The 9,031-nt window shown below is 40.3% G+C and overlaps 2 protein-coding genes across 2 annotated transcripts; both read left to right on the top strand.

Annotated features, from left to right (window-relative positions):
* Positions 1 to 133: 133 nt before the first annotated feature.
* TEOVI_000538900 (Variant Surface Glycoprotein, putative) lies at positions 134 to 778 on the top strand (the record flags this gene model as incomplete). Its single annotated transcript, XM_067220373.1, has 1 exon — positions 134 to 778. The coding sequence occupies one exon, from the start codon at positions 134 to 136 to the stop codon at positions 776 to 778; it is 645 nt and encodes a 214-aa protein (XP_067076474.1).
* A 2,580-nt stretch (positions 779 to 3,358) lies between these two features.
* Positions 3,359 to 4,714, top strand: TEOVI_000538800 (Trypanosomal VSG domain containing protein, putative; the record flags this gene model as incomplete). The annotated part of the gene is made up of 1 exon (XM_067220372.1): positions 3,359 to 4,714. The coding sequence occupies one exon, from the start codon at positions 3,359 to 3,361 to the stop codon at positions 4,712 to 4,714; it is 1,356 nt and encodes a 451-aa protein (XP_067076473.1).
* Positions 4,715 to 9,031: the final 4,317 nt, after the last annotated feature.

Here is a 9,031-nt window from a genome sequence, read left to right as displayed (position 1 = left end):
TAAAGCAGCGGTGCCAGTAATAGGGGCAGCCGGAGCCATCTTTGATCAATGCGAAGCAAAGCTGAGAGACGCCCAAAAAAAATTTGACACGGCAGCACGGATCGCCGCCAAGGTCGAAAAAACTTACTCCATAATGCAACATTTTGTGAAAGCGACTTCTCAACTGAAGCTGACAGCGGACAGCACTAGGTACTTCAAAGAAAATGCAGCAAAGACCAAAACACTGGGGAAAGTAGATAAAAGCAATTGCGACGAACCAACAGAAGAAGGGAGGGGAGCCGACATAACAGACACAACGGCCGGCGACGAACCGGACATAAAGGAGTTCAAGCTAAAGACGAAGACGCAAATAAAGTGTTCGTCAGTCACGTCGCCAACGACCTGTCATAACGCAGCGATCAGCAACGGCGGCTGGATTGAAATCGATATCAGCCATACAATGCAGGACGTCGCAGACACAACGGCAACGGCCAACACTCAAACGCACACCCAGACCATGGACTTCGGCAACGACATCAACCTGCTTGATGATAATACAACAAACCTAAACGCCGCTCTCAAAAACCTCAAAAATTCAGAACCCACAGCGGCGTGTGAAGCAAAGATTACAGACTACAGGACCACTTCAACGGTAGGACTATTCAAGCGGCTAGCAATAAAGGCCCTATTGCAAAAAATAGATAACGAAAAAGGAAACAACACCAGCGACCAGCTTAGAAATAGCCCTAAGTACTTCATACGGCGAAGACGGCAAAAACTTCAACAAAGTAGTGTATGATACCCCAGGAAATAAATAAACCTAAATCTCTGACGACGGCAAAAACTTCAACAAAGTAGTGTATGATACCCCAGGAAATAAATAAACCTAAATCTCTGACGACGGCAAAAAAAAAGAGAGGCGCTGAAAAGCGTAGAAACTTTCAGCGACCTTGCTGACGCTTTAGCAAGGGCGACACTCAAAAGACTGGCAATAGAAACAGACCCACAGGCGAGCGGCGCAACGACTCCCAAAGACGTCTAAGGATGCAGTAGCAAAAAGGGAGACGATTGCAAAGGATATTGCGAACTGGATGGCAAAATGTGAAACCAAAACGGAAAGGAAAGAGGGAAAACAAGGATAAAAACGGAGCCACAAACACCACAGGAAGCAATTCTTTTGTCATTAAAAATTCCCCTATTTTGCTTGCATTTTTGGCTCTGTAATAAGTTTTATGAAATATTTTTGCTGTATTTTATAAAAATATACTATATTAAAGGAATTCGATATAACACTTTTTGATAAAAATGTGTAAAACAAAAGTGAATATAAATTGAAGGTTTCAAAAGGATAGAAATTTAGTAAAATGTGTATAAAAGTTTCCTGTATGTGTAAAGTAGTAGGGTAATATGGTTTAAAAAGGAAGTATGTTCTACTTTTGCTTATTTGTTTTCTTGAATGAATATTACTTCGGGTTATAATAGTGATAATGATGGCTGTGTGTTTTCGAGTGTGAATATACTAATAATATAAAGAGACTATCGCTGAAAAATAAATTTAGTTTTAAAATGTAAGCATTTAAAACAATAAAAATATTTCAATTTGAGAAGAAAGTGAGTATAATGCAGAGGGAGCGAAGGGACGACGAATATTAAATATGTAAAAGGGGAGGAAATGGAATTTGCGCAGTTTTGAACACAAATATGAAGATGGCTATAACCATACGCAAGGAGATAATGGAGTAAACAGTGCGAGATAACCGATGTACAGTGTGGGGGCGACAGGAAGCTACACACAAGTATTGTCGTGAAAAGTGGGTGAAATTGCAAGGCACCACAAACCACCATTTTCAATATGTTCTAAAAACCATTTGAAGAGTGTATTGTTTCCACTCAAAAAACTGCCGTGAATGCGCAGCAATTTAAAGCTTAATAGTAAACTGATAAATGGACTAAAATCCATTGGAAGGTGCGTCTCCCGCAACAGTAACTACTCCTACCGAACAGGAGCAAAGAACCAAAAAGATAATGATTTGCCCCAGCGTCGCAGAAAGCGTCAAACGACACGGCAACGTTAGGAACCCCAGCACACAGCCACAGAATTACAAAAATAGCGAAGAAAAGTCAGAAATAAACTTGTTATTGCATCACAACCTAGTGAAAACACAGTAATTCACAGTGGTTTCTACACTTTGATGACATTGCGAAACTATTATATAGGGGCAACAATTTTTGTTCTAGGGTGATACCAACTTAAGGTTTTACAAATGAAGTTAAATGAAAGATGCAGTAGATTGGAAATGAGGTGACTTTCTCGTGAGACGAATTAAATATTTATTAGGCAGCGGCAATAAATAAAGAGACGTAGTATTCCATAAATATTTATTCCTCCATACAGCTTTGTGTACTGTTAAGGTTTATTGATGCAATAGGGACAAGCATAGAATAAGAATAAATAACACAAATGGAGCAAAAACAACCTGGTACGTTTCAAATTAAAGGAATAATGAGAAAAAACACCATTCTTTTCATTAATTCTAAGAATATTTGTGCGCCAATCATAAGACAAAGCAAACAGGATATGAAGCTGAATTAACTGTGCGTCTAAGACATACACTTGCAAAGCAAGTTGGGAGTCGCATGTGGTAAGAACCTGATAGAGTCAAAATGCAGGCTTATGATGCTGAGAAATGGATTGATGAAACAGTGCAGATAGTAACGCTTTGGTTATTAATCTGATTATGCAGCCTCATAACGCTACCTCAGTGTCTAAGTAGTTTCCAAAAGGTGCTAATCACACGACGGCGAGAAACTTCAGCGCACAACAATCAGCAAGTACCTTAACGCTTCTGCCAGCGAACGCCTTCACAAGTTTCTTACCAATAACACAGCCCAATGGTAACAATTGAACCGATACAGCCCTGCAGATAGCATCGAAAACGATTAATAGCTGCGCGTATGCACCCAAGAACCAGGCCCCTGAGCCGGCCAACAGGCATTAATGTGAAGCCCAGAGGTGACCTGGGTAAAGAAAAGCCGAAACACAGCCACCACACCAGTCGTAAAACACACAAACCATTACATTCACAGAATGCCACAAAAAATTCATACATCAGATATCAAAGAAGTAGACGTAAGAAAGCTAAAGAAGACGCCAACGGCATGTATTTATATTCCTATGGAAAACCTCTATAGCCAATACTACGTACAAACAAGAAGTCACCAAAACCTTCAGACCCCAGTAAATACAGCCTCTCGCAAGCAAAACGTTGAGATAACCTAGCACAGCAAGAACACACACACACTCAGACCTACTGCCCTAACCCCGTGCACCTTGTAAGCCCTTCGCACTCTTACATACAGCAGGACCCATAGGCATCTCATGGCAAGTTACGCACTTATAGCCCAAGTCCTCATTTATCTTTCACTGGGCGTTCGAGCAGACTACGAGAATGCGCAAGCTTTTTCGGCCCTCTGCGAGGCCTACAGGGCGACGTTCCAGCAGATTTCTCATTCCAAAATAATGGAAATGGCGGAGCCTTCTCAGCCGACTGACACAGAGGCACTTTATATAATTACGCTTCCAGAAAAAAACTACACAAACGAAACACACGGTTCATACGACGCAGCAAGCTGGAAAGCGAAGAAAAAGGAACTAGAGGAAGCCGAAAGCAAAGACAAGGAAAAACTCTACCGACGTCCAGTGGAATCGGAAGCGCGGAACATAGCTCACAAACAACTCAAGCAAATCAAAACAGACGAAGACAATCTAGCATTTGCAGAAATAACGATCAAAGAGCAAATAAAATGGAACGTACAGCAAGCAGCTCGATATTTAATAGACGCAAGGCTCGGGCACAATAACAGTGCAGAAAGCGACGACAAACCATTCGGCACACGAACCAACGCATGCACGGCGGCGGGCGGTAGCGAAGCGGGCAAATCCATCGTGTCAGATATAGCCTGTCTGTGCAGCGCGACAAGCGCAGCTACAAACATGTGCGGCCAGGGGACAAAATCAGAAATCTACACCAACGCGGCGTCGACTGCAACAAACGCCCGCAGCGCATGGGCAGAGCTTAAGTCGAAATGCACAGAACTAAAGCCAGAACCGCCCTATTCAGGCCACAGGACGGCACAAGCAGTGACTGCAGTCCTGTCATTAATAGGCAATCAGGTGACAACCACAAACCCAGCTAATATCCTCGGCGGCGGAACAAGCGCAACCTGCGACGGATCATCTACTGCAAACGCATGTGTAGACTACTCGGCGGTAGCTAAAACAAAAGGATTTCACGGGATCCCATGGGTTGCGAAATTTGAAGAAGCAGCACAGCATGTAGCAGCAGCAGAGCTAGCGGTACACAAGCTCACGGCAGTGCGGCAAAAGAAAACAACTTTGAACAGAGTGGCATGGTCAGTCTACTCAGGGCTAAATGCCGCAACAGAAGCAGCCCAGGTTAGCTCAAAAGCAGACAGAGCCCCAGCACCACAGGCCACAGCAGCACAAGACACAGAAGAATCTTGCTGTAAGAAAGCCAAGAATGACTGCAAAGATCCCTGCAAATGGGACGACAACGCCGCCGATAACAAGAAAAAATGCAAATTAGACCCAGCAAAAGCAGCAGAACAACAAACAACCCAAGCAGGAAAAGATGGAGATCAAGCAACAGCGACTGAATGTGCAAAACATGGAACTGATAAAACTAAATGCGACGCTGACAAAAGCTGTAAATAGGAAGGCGAAACTTGCAAAGATTCTAGTTATCTTGTCAATAATAAATTTGTTCTGATGGATACTGCTTTTGTGACTTTGGTATTATTTAAATATTTTTGCTCAATTTTGTGAAATTTATGATACTTCCTTATTATTTGACAGAATGTGCTTAAATTTGAGATATTTAATATATTTCAACACTTTGTGATGCAAATATTCAAACTAGTTAAAATATTAAAAATAAGGTTTTTAGTAAAAATTTGTATGAAAGTGCCCGCTGGTTTAAATTAGTAGGGTAATATAGCATTAAAAATTAGTGCTATTATAATTTGACGTTTTTGCTTATTTTATGAATATAGGTTATGGATATAGCAACTATAGTTATAATATTGATAAGACTGTGTTATAATTATCCATACTGAGATGATAATAATAATGTTTGTGAATGTTGAGTTAGCAGACAAAACAGATGCAACAAAAACAATGTCAGGGTGCAATGTGATTAAGTAAGTGAGAAAAAAAAGGAAGATACAAATAATTTTACTGTGAAACAATGTGCAGGGACTGGAGTGGTTTATACGCACGGTCGAACGCAAAAATGAACGAGGGAACATCATAGGCAAGAAGCAGGGTGTAGTAAGCGTGAAGAGAGGGACCGCAGCCAACGGTCAAATGCAGATACAACGTTTACCAATACGGCGAATGCAGGAACCGCTACTCACTAAAGTTGAAGGGCAAATGGCTAAAAGAAGTTAAGAAAGCACGCAGAAGAGAACGCAGAATATCTTTATAAAATAAATTTCAAATTATGCTGCGCTTCTCTCCTACCAACTCAGAGATAAACCGTTTGAGCCATTCGAGGAACAATTAATTCACATAAGAATACACGCTTACGATAATTAAGGAACGTATAAATACACCTCAAAGCGGAAAAGTGCATTGAGGACTGTATTTGGAGAAAAAGAGAAGAAAGAGACCAAAAACAACCATGACAACACTGCGAAATGCACGACACTATGTTTACGGCCGAAGCGTCTCCATTGTATCGTCTTGCACATGTGTAAACAAAACAAGGGTCAAAAAAGGTAGCCTGACGCAAAAACCATTAATGGAAGATGTTTTAAACATGCATATAGTAGGTCGCAGATAAGATATTAAAGTGAAAGCAAAAACTTGTCAAAAAATATTTACATTGAAATGTTTCATAATTTCCATTGGCTTCTGTGGTGGAACACAGATTTCACAAGTTTAAAATATAAAAAGCGAAACAGTTTAGATTAATATAATACATATTTTAATTTATCGGCTGCTGATATCTTAAAGTAACTACAATATGAACACTGGAGATATATTTAAGTGTTCAAATACAACAACTCCAAGGCTATCCAAATAAACATACCTAGTACAACATTCCGATAAGATATTAAATTCAGAAGAACCAATATTAATGTAGACCACCACGGTGCAACCGACGCAATCTGGTGAATGAAATACTCGCGGTCAACAACAGAAGATGAAACTGAGAATGCGATTAAGTTCCCATAATTTTTCGGAAATCAAGATGATGCTAAAAAAGTTCAGAACAAAAAAAAGAAAAAAACAAACCATCAGACAAAGAGCGCAGGCAAAAGGCGGAGAAAACAAACAGAAAAATATTGCACTTTCTAATAACTAGGACAATCTTGAATTAACTCCAACGTATATGCAGAAACCCCCCTTAGTCTTCCCCTACATAGTGTTATCACATAATGTTTGTATGGCTGAAAAAGGTGAATGGAAAACCGAAAATTAGCATAAATGGTTCTAAAATGAGAATAACTAGAGCAACTTTTATTCTTTTGTGAATTTAAGTTCATTTAGCAAAACAAAAGAAATACTACATTAATGTAGAGAAAGTGAATGGTAGAGAAACAAGAATAAGCTAAAAAACATGGAATATAAAAAGGAGTGCGACAATAACTTCAAAAAATTCAGCTAAGACATATACACCAGTAGTGAATACAATAACCAAAGAATTCTATAAATGAGAGCTAACTTCGTGATTAGCACCAGCCATAGGGAATAAACTACGAGTGAACATAATAACACTAATACACTTAAATGGAAAGCGACTGCAGTTTGTCCGGTGGTGGATGATATAAACGACTAGCTTAGTTGCGAAACTAGCGCTGAAAGCAATGGTAAGTATGGAAGATATTCCCGTAGTGATGGGAGCTGAAAGGATTAGTGACTCAAGGTATATGGAATAGAGGAATTGGGTGAAAATAAGCAGATCTTGTTTCGGTGGCATCAGTTATGCAAAAAACAGTAACTCATACAGTCTCACCACAAAGGCAAAGCAACTCAACAAGTACGAAAAAGTAAAACACCAGACTTAGCACCAGCTCCAACATCAGGAGTGTCTAAAATACAACGCACTTTTGATACGTTGGAACCAAAGCTATGCGAAAAGTTTTTTAAATTCAGATATCAAGAAAATTGAGGCAGCAAAATTCTACATCAGAAAGGCAGTCAACCAATAAAAATTATGGAAACCCGGAACGCTCTGCAAACTAAAGCACTACGTTAAGCTTTTCAAAAGCTTAGCAAACAAAATGTAAGTAAGCCAAAACAATGCTATGACAACCGTCACAACAGACACAAAAAAGTTACCAAAATCCAGGGCCGCAACGGCAATAACGCTGGCAGCTCTGCTGGTCCTGCAAATAACGGCAGCAGCAAAATCAACACAGTAAGACAAACAAACAAGCGCGTGCAACTCCATGATATACCTACTAGCTGCCTCATGAGAGGTAAGAAGCAACATAGATACTCTCGCGAGGAGGCAAAACTCAGCAATACAAGAACTCAAGTCAGCAATCGTTTTCGCAGCTGCACAAACCGCAAATAACTCAATGCGTGCGCAAACAGCGATACCGATGGCCATTGCGGTAGCGAGAATGGATGCTTTGCAACAGAAGCTAGCTATCTGCATAGCCAAAGGCAGCCACCTGCAACGCAAACTTGCAACGTTAGCCGGAACCCTCTGGGTCTAACGAAGCTAACTAACCTAGAAACCACCAAATCGACGCTGGGGCCGCACACAGCGACGACTCGGCAAACAATCACTAGGTACATCAGGCAACAGAATTAACAAACTTCGCAGATACAGCGTGCTAAAACACTTTATCGAGCGCAGCAAAGGACTCTGAAACCGGCATCGACTTAACAGACCTTAGGACGATCAAGACATACAAGCTACAACAAGCAGCAAGCCCCTCCGACCCAGGGTCGAAGAACATATGCGGCATAAAATGCACGGACAGCGGAACCTGCCGCGACGCAAGCTCGAACATCAACATCTTAAAGATCACCATAACCCAAAAGAAACTACTCGAGACGGCAGGCGATGAAGACATAAAAGTAACACAGGAATCCGAAAGCACAGTCCAGCAGCAACAAGGAGACGGCAGCGAGCAAGCAACGGAACTGAAAACACTAAAGACCGACTTAGCGAAAGCACTAAAGGAATGGCAAACAGCCCAGTACTGCGAGCCGAAGGACACAGGGTCTGCAGATTTAGACGCAAATGAAACTTCAGAACTTCATAAACAGCACCATTTCATAGCAACAGGACATTCAACAAAAGACTACAGCAAAATAACACCGTAGCAAAAGCAGATACTAGTAAATGAAATAAAAACTACTTACAACGCCAGCAAAGACAGATTCCGAAATTGACTATGGAAAAAGATGACCGACGAAAAGATAACGGCAAAATTTGGTGGCACAAAAGTTACAGGTGACCCTAAAACTATAAGCGGAGATGACAAAAAGTGGCTGTAACAATCGCTTCTCTACCAGCCACGCGAAAAGATGGACAGGTATGCGCAAACCATAAAACTGAATCCACAGAAACCAAATCAGGCTCAACAGACGAAGCAGGAAAAAAGGTTAGGATAAAAAAAATGAGAAGTGCGCTGCCACCGAAGAGGGTAAATGCGACACTGAAAATGCACTTGAAATAAAAAGTTAAATCAAGGTCAATGAAAGAACCTTATTATTTATACTGTATTAAAGACTCCTCTTTTCTTTATGTTTTCTTTTATAACAAATATTTAAAATATTCTTGCTCACTTTTTGCCAACTTTCTGAAAGGGAGAAATTTTTAGAATATACATGATAATAACATATGAGTGCAAACATGCATGGCAATAAGGTATGAAAGATGAGAGATAATATTAAAACATTCGAATTTGATTGTTTTATGTGTATAAGTTAGCGTTATTCTAGCAGTAATGATAATAATGATAAATGATAATAAATAAATAATGATAATAATAATAATAATAGAAGAGT

This window comes from Trypanosoma equiperdum (genome assembly GCF_001457755.1).
Source record: "Trypanosoma equiperdum strain OVI genome assembly, contig: ctg_1138, whole genome shotgun sequence".
NCBI lineage: Eukaryota > Euglenozoa > Kinetoplastea > Trypanosomatida > Trypanosomatidae > Trypanosoma > Trypanosoma equiperdum.
This window is presented reverse-complemented; position numbering and strand designations above follow the sequence as displayed.